The 16,998-nt window shown below is 46.8% G+C and overlaps 3 protein-coding genes across 3 annotated transcripts; 1 reads left to right on the top strand and 2 right to left on the bottom strand.

Moving 5' to 3' along the window:
• Positions 1-2,483: 2,483 nt before the first annotated feature.
• LOC136521485 (protein HEAT-STRESS-ASSOCIATED 32-like) lies at positions 2,484-4,907 on the bottom strand. Its single transcript, XM_066515233.1, has 5 exons — positions 4,597-4,907; positions 3,758-3,949; positions 3,446-3,659; positions 2,878-3,101; positions 2,484-2,765 (listed from the first exon to the last, which is right to left on the bottom strand). Exons 1-5 carry the CDS (start codon positions 4,762-4,764, stop codon positions 2,652-2,654), a joined length of 912 nt encoding a protein of 303 aa, XP_066371330.1. The 5' UTR covers positions 4,765-4,907; the 3' UTR covers positions 2,484-2,651.
• Positions 4,908-8,576: 3,669 nt separating this feature from the next.
• On the top strand, positions 8,577-9,986 carry LOC136524471 (uncharacterized). The gene is made up of 2 exons (XM_066517835.1): positions 8,577-9,216; positions 9,328-9,986. Exons 1-2 carry the CDS (start codon positions 8,577-8,579, stop codon positions 9,984-9,986), a joined length of 1,299 nt encoding a protein of 432 aa, XP_066373932.1.
• A 1,118-nt stretch (positions 9,987-11,104) lies between these two features.
• LOC136523109 (putative anthocyanidin reductase) lies at positions 11,105-16,820 on the bottom strand. Its single transcript, XM_066516888.1, has 6 exons — positions 16,508-16,820; positions 16,179-16,355; positions 12,556-12,709; positions 12,286-12,509; positions 11,991-12,204; positions 11,105-11,891 (listed from the first exon to the last, which is right to left on the bottom strand). Exons 1-6 carry the CDS (start codon positions 16,689-16,691, stop codon positions 11,729-11,731), a joined length of 1,116 nt encoding a protein of 371 aa, XP_066372985.1. The 5' UTR covers positions 16,692-16,820; the 3' UTR covers positions 11,105-11,728.
• Between the last annotated feature and the right edge of the window lie 178 nt (positions 16,821-16,998).

Here is a 16,998-nt window from a genome sequence, read left to right on the forward strand (position 1 = left end):
ACATCCTGAAGCCTGCGCCCGGCGTCCTCGTGCGGAGCGTGTTCTACTTCTTGGTTCATCTTAACGACGAGATCGTGGAATACGACATGGCCACACGGGAAGTATCTATAGTTCGCCTACCACATGAGTCCGTCGTCTGACACGAAGCATTGTGCTCATGACTGATGATGATGGTGGGCTAGGATTTGCTGCCAACGTGAAGGACAAACTACAGCTATGGTCGAGGGTGGCTTGTCCAGATGGAGATGCAGGCTTTGTTCTAACTAGAGTCATTGATCTTCGGAAAGTGCTTCCTTCAGGTGTACTCATCAAGAACTCAATTCAGGTGAATGGTTTCGCGGATGGTGGTGCCAACCGTGTCCTGTTCATAAGGATGTCAGATAAATTGAGAACGAGCTCTAGCTCGGTTGGCATGCATTGCAGGTGTGCACGCTGCCCACCAGCGTTCGTAATCTCAGATTCTGCGCTGGTGTTCTCACTGGAATTTATTCCCATAATAACATTTTAGTGAAGTCTCTCAACACGTGGTGCCACAAGAGAACTGCGACGTACCCATCGCCTACAGAGCCTTCATGTTTCTGGTGACCTCTCAAGTACGCGTCTTCATATCTGTGTATAGTTGTAGGTCTGCCAAAGGGCCTCTAGTCCAACTGGTTAGAGCGTCCCGGCGGCACTTCTCAGGTCCTGGGTTAGACTCCTCGTGGGAGCGAATTTCAGACTGGGGTTAAAAAAAATCCCCTCATCTGTCCCACGCCAAAGCACAGGTCTAAGGACCGGCCCGTTCTCATAGGGCGACGGTGCCGCTGTGTAAGGGTGAGGCAGGGGTTCGGGGGTTTTCTGGGCGTGCGTGAGAAGGTTTTCTTCTAATGGCAATACCTGAGGGTGATCATACTCTCGCAGGTCCAGTATAGTTGTAGGTCTGGTTGTGTATAAATGGTGTGAGTGAGGTGTTCGTGTGTGTCTGTACGCGAACCGATGCTGCAGCTGAAGCATAGAGATAAAGGTAGCCAACTACTGCCGTGGCGACAAGGATGTTGTTCCTTACATAAGCTTCTGCACTCCAACCTCCAGGGTCCAGGTACAGCAGTACAACTTTGCTTGCTTATAATTTTCCGTACATTTAAAACATGTATTATGTTCCATACACTTGGTACACAAGTGTTCCATACACTTTTGTATATGTGCTCCTACCTATTCTTTATGAACCATTGTTGAAATTGTAAAGACGGGGTTCCTGATAACTTATCTAAATCTAGGCTCATCAGTTAGGAAGGGATTGATGAGCAGGATGTCATGGAAACCAAAAGAATTAATAACCTACACTAGCTTCTACGCTCCAGAGAATTAATCTCGTCATGCTTATGCATAGCTGATGATCTCAAATGCCTGACAATGCCACTTAATAGCAGCATAGAAACAGGAATGAAAACAGAGTTATTTCTAGTTTATACGGAGGTCTGAATCTGTCGTATGTTTGTAGTTTTGCTTTTTAGTATCTGCGTGTAGTGAGTTATCTTGGGTTGTTTAGTTAACTGCTGAGTAACAAATGTTCAAGCAAACATTAATTTCTCAATTAGTTGATTCTCTCTGTTTTTTTTTAAATGTTTATGTTTCTGCAGCACTAGGATGTGCCTCCAGGGGTGAGAAACCTAGGGCTGGTTCAGCAAATGCATCGAAGACTCAAGTTGTGGGCACACGGTCTTCAAAATTGAAATCAAATCTTGAAGTGACTATGCTTCCCCTTGCCTGAAATTACTGGTGCTCAAGAAAATGAGCATATTGAATTGCTGTAATTTTCATATATGTTATTTTACGGCTGATATACTCCGATAGTTTGGTTAAGTTCTGTGGCTGAAAATGACTGTATTACTGCTAAACTTATTTACTGAATCAATACAATACTGCATTGTTGATTTTTATATTTTTCTTGTTCTTTTACCATGGAAAATTTGTATCCATAGTGGAAAGAAAGTCCATAGAAATATGGTTCTTGCCAGCTCTAGTCAATGTGTCATATGACTTGAGTATATCACCACTTAGGTTATCAGATTGATTCTACAACTCTGTTAACTAATTGATTCTACAACTTTGTTAAGTAGTTATATGATTCATATAATAAGATTTCACGATTCTAGTAGTTATCATTCTAGTTTTGATGCGATTTCAAGTAACAACTTTGTTTGGTTTGAGGTCATTGTTGCCGAAGACACCAATAACAAATTGCCAGCTCATGATCCATGTTGGTTTGATCCAATGATCTGAAAGATGATGTTAAACGTGAAGTCCAAGCTGGAAAACTATTTTCACCATTGTACACCTCTGTCCTGCTTTTGAAACCAGAAAATTCCCGAATTTCATGCGGAGACGTGCTCTCATGCTCTGAAAAACAGAAAATGCCGATATTCACACGCATGCAACCGCACAAACATGAATCCAGGGATCTGGCTCATCGATGCGATGAAACACAAACACCCATACACTACTTACGCCACAGAACTGATTATTACAGTAGCGTTGCTGATAACATAGCAGATGCTATGCCGCTGCTCGCTGGTGGTTACATCGAGGACATAACAAGCTGTGCGAGGCTTACAACTCCAAGTAGAAACGTAACTGTCGCAGCTCAGGATACGGGAATGGTCATTAGCCCATTACATCAGGAAGAACGGCGAGGCATAACGAGAGGCCAAGTTGCTTCGGTGCATGTTGAAGCCCCGGAGGCGCTCCAGATTCATCACGTCAGAGTGGTCGACAAATAGATTTACCTACATAAGCCCGACACATGTCAAAACTTTGGGATCAAATGAACCACGAGAAACAATGGTATCAGCATTACTCAGCTTGAGTTTATTCAGGGGGGAGAGGAGGAGTCAGTACCCTTGGGCCATATCGTCTGACAAACCACTCTGTGGTGTTGGGGTTGGAAGCTTCAAACATGGTTTTATCAAGCCCGAGCCGGCCTACAATCTTGGCGATGATGTCTGTCCTCAGAGATTCAGCACGCTGGCAAACATCATCGGCGTCGATCATGATCATATCTGCGCCTGCTTCCAAGCATCTCTCCGCCCTCCTAATCAGCAGGTCAACATCTTCAACTCTTTCTGCAAGAGTGGACACCAAACACACATGTTCTGAGTAAAAAAAAGGAATTTGATTTTGCCATACTATAGCTTAGAAAAAATGGCGTAGCATAGTGTGCAAGGCTGTGAACTGTGATAACAAAAGACAATGGTGGCAAAAACGGCTAAATTATGAATGTTGAATGAAAAAACGCAAGACATTCAAGCAGTTAGTTAAACGAACCGTCTAACTGACCATTGTTCAGTATAAGAGCTGCTGCTTTGTGCAAACATTATTCAGTACTCAGTATGATAGGAGGTAACTAGGGTCATACCAATCACAGTGTGTATAATAAATGTTGAAAAGACACCCCTGTTTGGTTTACCTGAGGTCTTCTCCTTGACCGGAGCTATGTACGCCCCACAGGCCCTACCACGAGATGCTGGAATATCAGAACTGTCAAACTTCACTGAAAACATTGGCTTTGCCCTCAAACCACTACTCTTGATGAGGCGGACTAGCCTCAACAGAGCTTCTTCAGGGAGGTTGAGAGATCCAGCATTCAGCTCAATTGTGTCAAACCCTAAGGCCTTGCATTCCTGAAGTGGAATACTCATGTCATGTGCTACTCGGAAGTGATTTCACACATTGTTTTCAAACTGTCACAAAATTACATAACCATAACAGACGCGCATACCTCTACATATTGCTTGAAAGAAGAGGGTCCTTGACGCAGCAAATGCTCTGCCCAATCACCTGTGCTCACATAAATGTCATGCTTGTGTGCTAGATCAGTGATCTCTCTAACCAACTCCTTTCCCATCAAACTATGGCATCCTCCAGAAAACTTCAAACCATCAACAAATGGACTAACAGAATCCAATATTTCCTGAAATAATAAAAAGAAAATGTTTGGCTTGAGTGTCAGTAATGGTTAGGATGGTGAAAAAAGAGAGGAAAATATACAGCAGTCATTTAAGCATAACCACCCAGTGCCTGCAAAAACCAGTAAATAGCTATTGATATTCGTTCCTATGGTGAACTGTACTATTACTGTCTATGTCCAATCCCCCCGGGGGGTCTTTAAAAACAGCTGGGGACTAGTTATTCCTTGCTAAAATCAAAATCCAAGGAGTAATCTACACTTCATTGTGCCTCGATCACATAACAGCCTAGATGCTGGATAAATATAAAAATACCAGTACAATTAGCATGAATCGGCTATTTCGGTTCGAAAATTTGGCAACGCCCACGACGATCACATTCTGAAACTACTCATTTGGTTTCAATCCAAGCACTAGTATGAATCTATTATAGTCTTATAGAGACTAATTAACCATCACACGCGTCTTTCACCGAAACAAACACGCCGTATTCGCATTCCACGGAAACTGAATCTCACTCCAAGTCCCAACTAGAATACGCCCAATCCAGGCATCCAGCTCGGCACAACACAACACCAAACGAATCAGAGCAGAGCACACGCAGCGCCCAAAACAGGGGTGGCAGACTGGCAGCTGTGAGCCGGAGGCGAACCTGGAGCGCCTGGTTTGCGGGGCGGAAGGAGTAGAAGGGGCTCCGCATCTCCGTCACCCCGTACCGCCGCGGCTTCTCCGGCCGGTCCTCCTCCTCGTCCTCGTTGCCGTAGCCGTAGCCCCGCAGCGACAGAGCCACCACCTCCACCCCCTCTCGCCACCCCCTCATCGTCGCCGTCGCCGTCCACTCTCTTGCTCAGTTGCGCGCGCTCTCTCCTCCTCTCGCGCTGTGGTGGTCGGACCAAACGGATCGCTCGAGAAAAAGCACGGGAGGAAGACGGTGGAAGCTCGCGGCTGCTTCTGGAAACGAGCGCTGGGCCACGGCGATGACGTGTCGTGGGGACCGCCGAAACCGAACAGGTGTCTGCGTCTCGACTCCTTTTATCCAGTCTGAACCGGGCTTTCTTGGGCCTAGACCGTCATCACAAGTCCTGTTTCGTGGGCTCTGGTTTGGTTTCTACTACGTGCTTCCCTGCTAGAAAAGGGCCTACAACCCGGCATATTTTTTTGGTGTGAAATCCCGGCCCAGTATATTGTGTTCACGGATCACGGGCACATGACATGAGACATGAGTCCTTGTCCTTTGCTCCATTTGTTTGTCCAACGATGGATGATTGAAATTTCACTCTCGGGTCCTGTAACAGAGCTAGTGTCTGTTTGGGACGGCTCCATATTTTTAAGTCAAACATGTGCAGCTTTATAAACTCTGCTCTAGAAAAAAGGTGAAGTTGTAAGAGTACTTAAAGAGGAATGTTTTTAGTTTTTGTGGAGTTGCTCCACGATGGAATTTGTGGAGCAGTATTTATGGAGCGGTCCTAAACAATCCCCTTAGGTCTTGACTCTAAGGGGGCTCTCTTTGGGCAGGTTCACTTACTAATTACCTACAAAGGGGTTAGGACTCAAAAGAATTTTTAAGATGATTCTTTCTTTGTTGAATGGAAAAGGAACTCATCTTTTTCGATTGGCAACATTCTAATCAACCTTAATCTATATGTATTATGGTAGATTAGGTGAAAAACTAATTATTTCCATTCTTATTCAATCTAATACATGTGGATTGGAGCAGATTAAAGTGTAGCCAAGCATTGGTTTTACTCTAATCCACCCTAATACATATAGATTAGAGTGCAACCAAACAAACCCTTAAACAACAAAAGAAATCAGTCGGTCCTAAAACTATTATCCTGATTATTTTTAATACAAAAATGAGTGGTTGCCCTAGCCCAAAAATAGGTCGAACCTTTGCCCATGGGCAGGTTTGGGCGCATAATTTAACTGGACTTTCTTTGTCATCTAGGAAATACTCAGTTCTATTTGTTATTTGTTTGCAATTATTTTGCTATTGCAACATCTTGAGTGTTTGGCATGAAAGATTCAGATTTCAGAAATACCTTATCGCCTCATGACCTCGATGATAGTAGTTGTTCATCAAGGACTTCAATGTACAAGTTATGCTGGCATTCCTATTATATCATTCAAAGGGCTTTTGTCAAAAAAAAATCCTCTTGGATGCAAAAGTTAATATGATTGCTTCTACGTTGATTATTGGTAATAAAGGTGTTCCCGGGTGCTAGCACATCATTAAGCAATGGATACTAGTCCCTCGACGTCAACTTGCATAGAAACAGAGTGGCACATGGTGAGAAAGCTACAAAACCCTAGAGGACACATGAGGAGTCTAATAATACTCTAGTTGTTTGCTTGCGCCATTAGATTCGTCTAACATAGCTTGTGTCATATATTCTTTTTTTCATAGCCATGTGTAAACATGTTTTCATTAAGAGGGTAGCAAACACAAGTGCAAAAAAGCAACCCAAGGCTTACTAGAGAAGAGAGAACACAGGAGAAAAATAAAGGAAGCAGATATTCAAAGTGACTAATTGACAAAAATAGGAACCAACTTCCGTTATACATCGAAAATAGGCAACTATTAGAACTTACATCAAATCCCATTATGATAGATATTATAACATAAATATGTAAAATAAGAACCCGTTTTCACTATGAAAAATATCAGAAAATAATAATAGGAACCGACTTCCGTTACAAATGTTGAAAAGAAACAGCATAGAAAAGTGCTTTTGTCACGGCATATATTGAAACCGACAATCAAAGCGAACTTTTGTCGTGAAATATATATATCAGAAGTAGACAAAAATAGAAACAATCCATTACGACGTATGTTGAAAACGAACAACAAATGAACCAACTTCGGTTATGATGTTACTATTGCTATGACATATATTGAAACCGACAACCAAAGCAAACTTTTGTCGCAAAATATACATTAGAAGTAGACAGAAAATAGAAACTGCCTTCTGTTATGTCGTATGCTGAAAATGAACAACACATGAACCAACTTCCATTGTGACATTACTGAACAGACGATAGAGACCGACTTTTGTTAGGGTTACCAATTTTGGTATGGGTTGTGTTCATTGCAAACTTAACACGCTATTGGTTATCACTGCACCTTTTCACCTTGAATTTGCCTTAAGAAGTGCATTAGCTAGAACAATGAGAGTTGACATATTTCAGGTATCTAAATTTTCAGGCAACGATGTTAGAGAACCGGCTAGTATAATTAGAAAGGACAACTCACAAAAGATAATTAGGATTTTCTTTGAAGTCAAACAATAACAAAATTACATATATTATCTAAATAACAATAAAAAATACACATTGTCTTTATAATCACATGACCTTGCTAGCACACCAGTAAGGAAGCATGAGCCACGATAGTTTTTAATTCAAAAAAGAAAAAAAACCATAATTAGGCCCTATTCGCTTGAACTTATCAGCCGTACCGTTTCAGCGAAATAACAGTGTTTTTCTCTCATAACAAATTAGTATCAACATCGGCCCCATTCGCTTCGCTGAAAAAGCAAGCCGAAACTGTTCCGGTTGATTTGTTGTGAGAGAAAAACGCTGTTCCGACTAAAAAACAAGTTAAAAAAGACAGACTATAAGATAAGTGAACAGGGCCATCAGCATCAACCGTTTTTCCCGTAAGCAGAAGAGGGCTGGGGAGCAAAGCATCACGTCACTCATTCCTGTCCTCAACGGTATCCTCATGATACGCTTAGGTCGTCGACTGACAAAGCGACAGCGTAGGATATCTTCTTGCTGATACAGTAAAACTCACATTTCTGAATTCTAGGCCGCAGTCCACTCTCTGTTTTTATTTTTACTTTTAGATAGAGATAGAGCAACCGTTACTGGACTGACCAGTGTGGTTATTTTTTAAAAAAATTTGTTCAAAGACGACTAACCTCTGTGCATTGTATTCAGCACAGAGCAGGGGCGGCCGCTTCCGTGCCTTCTGGTCCCTGGGGAGAGCACGCAGGCTGCGGCCTGCGGCCCTGTGGCAGCGGCGCACGCTCGCTCCATGATCATCGCGGAAGGAAAATTCCAGTGGCGGCGACGCTCCTCCCTCCTCACTTGTTTACCCATGTCAGTTAGACAGTTACCATTGCCGCTGGCTGTATGTGCCGGTGGTGGTGCAGCGACTGCAACGAGTAGGGGCGGATCCAGGGCCCGGGCTGTCCGGGCTGCAGCCCGGGGCGAGTTCATGTAGTCCCTTTAACATATGTGGTATTTAGCCTAAAAAACTATGATCTTAATTAGATAAAAAGAGGCCTAGGAAGCAAAATCAGACTGTTTTGAACCTGAATCAGCAGCTCAGCCCGGGGCGCAGCCCTGATCTGGATCCGCCCCTGGCAACGACCTTCCATGGTTGGGCCTCCTCAGGTTCTTCGATCTCATCTCATGATCTTGCTGGTGAATCTTTGGCAAATTCATTTGAGATTGAGACCATTTATTGTGCTCAGATTCGATTTGCAATCTCGCATTGAATGCATCCTATGTGTTTTGGCCGATAAATAGCGATGCCTCTCAGCAGCAGCAGCGGCAGCAATCCGGCCATCCACCGAGGTGAAGGTGTTCCCGGATCTTGTAGGAGGAGGAGATCGATCGAAGAAGATGGCCATTCTGTGGTGGACGGCGCTCAAGAGGTCCCTGAGCTGCAAGTCCCAGGGCTCCTGCGACGTGATCAAGCGGGACGACGACTCGCGCGGCGCCAGCGCCAGGGAATTCAACCACAAGAAGTCGTCGTTCCTGCTGCAGCCGTCGTCGTCGCTGCCGAGGTCGGGGTGCTCGCGCTCCATCTCCAACCTGCGGGACGTGATTCACAGCGCCAGGTTCCAGGCGCCACCGGCGGCCGCGTGCGGCAAGTGCGACAGCCCGATGTCGGTGGAGAGCTGCGGCGTCCTCAACGCGGTGACGCACGACGTGCTGCTCGCTAGCGGGACCCCGGTCTCCCGGTCCGCACGCGACCTCAGGGTCGGTGCCGGCGCCGGCGCCGCTCCGGGGCTCGCCGCCTGGGACATCGGCGCGGTGCCGCCGTTCGCGCACAGCCCGCTCCTGATGCGCTCCGCCACCGGCGCCCGTCTCTCCCAGAGGAAGTCACCGCTCCTCCTCGGCGCAGGCGTCTATGGCGACGCCGGGTCGCCCCTTCCCGCCTGGGCCTCCTGCGACGAGGTCGCCGTCCGGTGCAACCGCTGCGGCGGCCTCTTCCCCAACGACAACGCTCTGGAATCGCATCACCTCGTCTACCACGCCGGTAAGCGCCAGCACCGCGTGCTCCGATCCATGCATATTTCTCTGATCAGGAATTCGAAGTCGTTGTGCTGCATTTCATGTCTGATGGCTCCGATCCGGTTCTTCCGTGCAGTCACCGAGGTGGCGGACGGCGAGACGGCGAGCAAGGTGGTGGAGCTCATATACAGTGTCGGGTGGCCGAATCCCGAGGTCGCGCTGGACCGCGTCGAGCGAGTCGTCAAGGTCCACAGCATGGAGCGGCGGGTGGACCGGTTCAAGGAGTACATGGAGGAGGTGAAGGGCAGGGCGGCGGGGCTGACCAACAACAACAAGCACCCCCGCTGCGTCGCCGACGGCAACGAGCTGCTCCAGTTCCACGGCACCACCGTCTCCTGCTCCCTCGGCGCCGGCGGCTCGCACAGCGTGTGCACGTCGAGCCTGTGCAACGTCTGCCGCATCATCCGCCACGGCTTCTCCAGGAACGGCGGCGTCGGCGTGTTCACCACGTCCACGAGCAAGCACGCGCTGGATTGCCTGCAGGAGACCAGCGCCGCCGGCGGTGGCACTGGTGAGGACGGGCCGGACGGCGGCGTGAAGCACGCGTTGTTCGTGTGCAGGGTGATCGCGGGGAGGATCCACCACCCGCTGGAGAAGCTGCGGCTGGACGTCGCCGTGCAGCCGGGGTTCGACTCGGTTGCCGGCCAGGTCGGCGACGATTCGAGCATCGAGGAGCTGTACCTGCTCAACCCGAGAGCTCTTCTCCCGTGCTTCGTGGTCATATGTAAAGCTTAGATCTTGCGGCTTGGTATAGCGATCATATCATAGAGACAAAGCAAAAGATTTAGATCCATCCTAGTATATTTTATTTTGATATGATTGTCGATTAAAGTAGTTACAGTTTAGTTCATTAGATGCTGGAGATCATGTTTGTCCGTCGTTTGCACAAACAAATGACATGTTCTCTTTGTTCTTTGTAAGCTATTTCAATAGCGGTTTAAAAGGACGTGAAGTTCCTACAAATCGAAAACCACAAAAAAAAAAAATCCTAACATGCAAACAATAAAGACATGTTCTCTTTGACCTTTTTAGCAATTTCAATATCGGCTTAAAGGCGCGGGAAGTTCCTACAAATTGAAAACCACAAAAGAACCTAACATACAAATAAAAAAGGACATGTTCTCTTTGCTCTTTTTAGCAATTTCAATATCGGCATAAAAGCGCGGGAAGCTCCGACAAATAAAAAACCAGAAAAGAACCCTAACATACAAACAAAAAAGGACATGTTCTCTTTACTCTTTTTAGCAATTTCAATATCGGCTTAAAAGCGCGGGAAGTTCCTACAAATCGAAACCCACAAAAGAACCCTAACATACAAACAAAAAAGGCAAGTTCTCTTTACTCTTTTTATCAATTTCAAGATCAGTTTAAAAGCGCGGGAAGCTCCTACAAATCGAAAATGACAAAAGAACCATAACATACAAACAAAAAAGACATGTTCTCTTTGCTTTTTTTTTAGCAATTTCATTATCGGCTTAAAAGCACGGGAAGTTCCTACAAATCGAAAAGCACAAAAGAATCTTAATATTAAATGAATGGTTTCCAGTGAAATTCATGTGCTTTAAGATACACACAAACAAAAAAATTATGTTTTATTTATCTTCTCAGACGTTTCCTCAATAGTTTAAAATGCGAGAGTTTCCATACATTGAAAATGTCGGATAGAACTCTAATCTAACATCAAATGTATGGTTTCCCACCAATTTCATGAATTTCAGACACAAACAAATACATCTTTTCTTTATTTTGTACTCCCTCTGTTTCAAATTATAAGTCGCTTTGACTTTTTTTACATTCATTTTGCTATGCATCTATAGATATAACAATGTATCTACCTAGATAGGAAAATGGATGAACAAAAAAAGTCAAAGCGACTTATAATTTAGAACGGAAGGAGTAAATATTTTTCTAACGGTTTAAAATGTGGGAAGTCCGCACCGTATTTTTTCTGAACGGTTTCCTGCGTAATTTTCCACACTTCAAACATATTCATGTTCTTAAATTTGACAATAGTGAGCCAACACACACAAAAACATAAGACTATCTCTAATAACAATACCCAAAATACAAGACCCATTTAACGTTTGGGTAGCACTACAGTCAAAAGGTTCGATACCCATTCGACGTCTTCTCCAACAACAGAACCTAAAAGAGAATTCTTTCTGCAAATGAGTTCCAGAAGAGAGGATACTCATATTTGGCTTATGCCTCTCAGGCAACCCAAAATGAGTCTCCCGTATAGATACTCTGTTGGAGACTGATTTTAGATCTCCTGCTACATATTTTAGGTTTAGGTGCCCATATGAATCATCTATTAGAGACAGTCTATGAGCCGTTAAGCCCAGGTAGCATGCCATGCTTGAGCCCAAGCCCAGCCATCCATGCGGCCCTGCCTGGGCGCCTGGCTGACTCCCCCAGTGCTATCCTATCACTGCTGAAAGCCTGAAGGCTGAAACCAACTAGGAGCTCTGTCCCATTCAGGTCTCAGGATGCTCCAGGAATCCATGGGCAAGGCACTGCGCGACACTGTCCTTCACCACGTCCTCGACGCCATGCCGGAACCTGAACCCCAGATCCATCAGCCTCCTGGACGAAACCACCGGCGGCGAGCACGAGGCGTCGTCGAAGTCTCTGCTCAGCCTGCGCCACGAGAGTTGCCATTGCCGACGGTCAGAGACGACGCACACAGCAGCCGATCAGAAAACGCACCTGATTGAAGAAAAAAAAAACCACTCGTGCCTGTCGCCGGGCCTGAACGGAGGGTAGCGCGAGGCGAGGAGCCGCGCGAGGTGCGCCGCCGCGTACCCGCCCGCGGCGCACAGGTACCGCCCCTCGGCGCACGGCGCCTCCATGAGGAAGACGTGCGCGTCGCACGCGTCCTGCACGTGCGCCAGCGGGACGCACCCGAACCTGGCGTGCACCGAGGCCAGCACCGCGTAGAGCTTCGGGTCACCTGCGGACGGCGTCGCGCCGGCGTGGCCGTGGCGTCAGGTAAGATCAGACAGAGCGTCAAGAACGACCTGTGTTGATTTACCTGTGATGGGTGACAGCAGGAGCTGGATGCTCGTAGGGACGCTTGGCGTCAGGAACGGCCCGGCGACGGTGGGCAGGACGAGGGACACGAGGTGGACGCCGTTCTCCCGCGCGAACCAGAACGCCGCCTCCTCAGTCAGCCGCTTGGACAGGATGTAGATCTGCCACAGGTCAGAAGCAAGCATAGGATTCATCAGTTCAGACAGGGCTGAGAGGTCGACGACTCGACGAAGCAGATCACTGCGTTAAGCGAGAAAAGTGCACGCACCCAGCCTTCCGCCGCCCCTCGTCGTCGACCGCCGTCAACGTGCTGACGGAGGACGTGAAGACGACCCGGCGCACGGTTCCCGCGCGGACGCAGGACCGCAGCACGTTGATGGTTCCCCTCGTCGCCGGCTCCAGCACGCTTGACCTCACGTGCTCCTCTGCAACATCACGGGAGGTTAATTCAATCCGACAAGTGTTAAGAAAAACGAGCTCTCGCGAGGAGTCCGAGCCCATCCGTCCGAACGCCCTGCTCCCGGGCATGTGCAGCGATCGGCCGTGCAGCGATCGGCCTATTAGACCTACTCCACCGTCGGCATAGTTTCTCCGAAAAGTAAAAAGACCAGCTACATTTTCTTTCCCCACCGCCATACGTACGTGACCACCGCGAGCTCGTCCATCCTGCCGCACGCATGCAACCGCCGCAGGAGCCTCCATCGCGACGTCCGCTCGCCGCGTCCTCCTCCAGCGTGGCGGCCCCGCACCCGGCCCCATCCCGCTGTGCTCCACGCCTCGCGTCCCTTTCGTTGCTCCTGCCGCCCGCCCCGCGTCCCTTCCGTTGCTCTTGCCGCCCGCCCCGCCTGCTCTTGCTCCGTCGTCGCTGCTCCGCACTGCTCCTGCCGCTGCTCCGCGCGCCCGCCTCGCTGCACCTGTCGTTGCTCTGACACCCGTCCCGTTGCTCCTGCTTTGCCTGCCCCGCCCCTCCCGACGACGCCGACAGCTGCTGCTAGCGCAAGGAGAAGCACCGGACCCTGGCACTGAAGCCCCCTAGCCTCGCTTCCTGCTATGGCTGCGGCACTCCGATGCAGACGACGGAGGATGCAACACTAGGATACGATGCTTGTTGCATGCACACATTTCAAATGTTTCCGATGTTTTAGATGTATGTTGCAATTGTTTCATACGGATGTTGCAAACCTAGATCAAAATGTTGCATATATTTCAAGCATCTGTCCGCAATATTTCATCGGTTTTTTAGACGTATGTTGCAAGTGTGTTTATTTGGATGTTGCATATGTTTCACACATGTTACAATTGTTGTATCTGGATGTTGCGTAAGTGTTTTTGCAAGTGTTTCAGACGCATGTTTCAAGTATTTCATCTGTCTTTTATTGTACGTTGCAAGTGTTACGTTGCATCTGAATGTTTCAAAAGTAGATTAAGTGTTTCATATGGGATGAAGCGGGAGGGGGCATGAGCAGTCCCCGGACGCGCGGCGCGGGTGATGTTCTGGTGGCACGGACCCCCGTGGGTGCGCGAGACGCAGGCGTAGGCAAGCGATGTCCGGACCGCGTGGGCCCACGCGTGGACGCGTGAAAACGGATTGCCGCCATGGGCGTCCATCCGGACGTCCGAGCGCTAACAGTGCCATAAGAAAAAGTAACGTTATAAGTGGTACGTTTCCTGTTTTATTTAATTGCCATTCGAATTGGCCCGTGACATGTTTACCTATTAATTTTCTGATTTTCTTGCTAAATCAGTTGGACAATTTAACTCGTTTAGTAAGAAATTCATAATACCTAGACTGCACCAAAACAAATTTCTGCTCTCATCATTTATTGACTCATGGTTGGACAAAATCGGGGAATTGCCCCCTTTGTCGTCGTTCGCCAACCGACATCCATCTTTCCTACGATTGTCGTTTCATTAGACCATTTTTCTAGGATTGTCGTTTCACTAGACGATTGTGGAAGGACACAGTGACATGGCTTAACATCACCAACCTTTTCCCAAGAACTTGGGACCACAACAAAAATGTCCCACATTGGTGGAGTATAACATATGCCTAGTGTTCAGTGTGCGGCGAGGAAGGATGTCTGATTATTTGTCGACTCATCGTTTGACAAACTCAGAGAATTGCCCCCTTTGTCGTCTTGTGCCAGAGACTCTTGTTTTTGACTTAAATCTAGCATTTCACTTCATCCTTGATCTTTGTGACTACCTCAGTGGCCAAAGCATTTTTCTTCTAGAAAATTCTCGCGTTATGTTCTTTCCATAACTCCCATGAAACCAGGTTTGTCAAGGATCTCAAACTTTTGGTTGGTGCATTTGACCTGGAGCCAATGTGTGTTATACCATTTTTTCGACCATTGTAGTTTGAACAAGATGCGATCATAACATCTTTTTGTGATGTGGGATTGTGCAAAGATATCTAAAGGTGTTTCATCTTGGGTCCTATAGCTTTGTGGGAATGTGCAATTCAGTGTACCTCGAGCCATGCTTACATTGGCATGAAGCATGGAAGTATTTGGCAAGTCTATCAGGAGATCAAGACGTACGAGGTCGAGGAGTGGCAGGATCACTTGACTTTATCTCCTGCTCATTTTCCGCAAGATTTCGACGATGATCGAGACCCACATGCAAGTGACCGATGACTTCTAGAAGACTCACAAGACTCATAGCATACTTGATCAAAGGATGGAATGCTTTGTCTATCCACATATAGGAATTATTAATGTTGGCCCAATTGACCCAGGGCTTTCCATTGCCCAAATTCTCTGCCTTTTTACCATAGCGTATTCAGGGTAAAAATAGGGAGTCCCACGGTCAAATTTTGGAATCCATCCAGCACAACTCGATGAAAATTACGAAGGAAACACACAAGATGGGACCGATTCTTGTATACATGTTCACTTTTTTTTTCATCTGCTCCCTCTGTCCTGTAACATAGTGCATTATAGGAATTTTAACATAAAAAACACATATACCCTCATTTTATTTCCTAATCAGACATTATCATCAACGTGATTAATAATGATTGGTTGATAAATGAAAAATATTTAATATAAAATTGTTTTTTGACCTATAAAATACATTATATTTGAAGACAAATTTTAAATGCTAGAATACACTATATTACAGGACGAGGACGAAGGGAGTATGCTTCACATGCATGCTAATTGATAACTTAAGTTTATATCACAAAATGGATAAATAAATATTATAAAAGTATGGAGTATTGTGTCAAAATATGAATAAACAAGAAATAACACTGATAAGCCATTTTGATTACTTGTAAATTATAAGGCAAAATTCATTGATTGCACTTTTAACACTTTGTATCTTTTATTAAAACCACTAGCACATGAAAGGCATAGATTGGTGGACTAGCTACTACATCTAGTAACCATTTCAATAATATAGACTTCCTCAGCTTCAAATTATAAGTCATTTTATTTTTTCTAGATGTGTAGCTTTTACTAAGTATGTAAACATAAATATATAAAAAAATATATATTTAGGTGCATAACGAAAGCTATAAACCAAAAAGAAAATGTCAAAATGACTTGCAATTTAGAACTGAGTACCTTTCATTCAAAATTATGAGTTCATAAGTATTTAAAAAAAAAATAATATACAAACATAGCTTATATGTTTTGAAACTACACAACTTAAAAATTTATTGACGTTTGCAGTTTTTAAGATTTATTTATTCATCAAATCTTGTTCTAAAGTCTAAACACAACTTTTTATGGCCGGATCGAGGGAGTAGAATTTCATTAGCCGTAACCCGTGTCGGTGTATGACTCGGAGCATGGATCACGCACAACGGAGTGAGAGCTAGCTAGCTAGCTACCTGTCGACAACTTTACATGTATATCTATCTATCACAAGTTCACAACAACTCACCAAGGTTGTCGTGATGGGCGGGTGATACGTGGAGCTCCATGGAGGCCGCGACGTGGAAGAGCGCCACGCATCCCGTGACGGCGGCGTCGAAGCTCCCTTCCTCGCCCATGTCCGCCCGGAACACCCTGAGCCGGTCCCTCCCTTCTTCCACGGCGCCGAGCACTTGGCAGGCCTTACCTGCATGCCACCACCAACGACACCACCGGCAGGCACCTCGGCCATGGTCAGCTAGCTCAGCAGCAGTCAGCACCTCACTAGCTACATCAGGTAGCTAGGTAAACTAGCAATGGACGGACCCCACGCACCCCACGCGCGTCGCATGTACGTACCTGTGTCCCTGGCGGTGGCGTGGACGAGGTAGCCTCGCCGCAGCAGCGTGCGGACGAGCCAGGAGCCGACGTAGCCGGTGGACCCCGTGACGCAGACCGCCGGCGGCGGAGGGTCGCCACGACTCCCCGCGGTGCGCTCCTCCTCCTCCTCCGGCGAGCCGCAACCGCCGCCGACGCTGCCCATCGGTCCGACGGTCTCCTCTCACGGCTGTACCTGTACGTTCGCTACGCAGATCTGCGCGCGGGTGAAGTGAGCAATGGCGCTACTAGCTGACGTACGATGATGCCTGGAGCAAGTGGGAAGAAGTGGAGGCGTCGGTCGTCTATAAATGGCGAAACCTGTGTGCGAGTTTTCTCCTTGTACTCCGATCCGTCCTCTGTGCAAAAGTTTACGTGTATGTTGGGGCACACAGCTGATAGGCAGGTTGTTACCATGCCATTTTCGATTGACGCGAACAGCAGCACTATATGTGGTGGTCACAGGGACCATG

This window comes from Miscanthus floridulus, chromosome 18, assembly GCF_019320115.1.
Source record: "Miscanthus floridulus cultivar M001 chromosome 18, ASM1932011v1, whole genome shotgun sequence".
NCBI classification, from domain to species: domain Eukaryota; kingdom Viridiplantae; phylum Streptophyta; class Magnoliopsida; order Poales; family Poaceae; genus Miscanthus; species Miscanthus floridulus.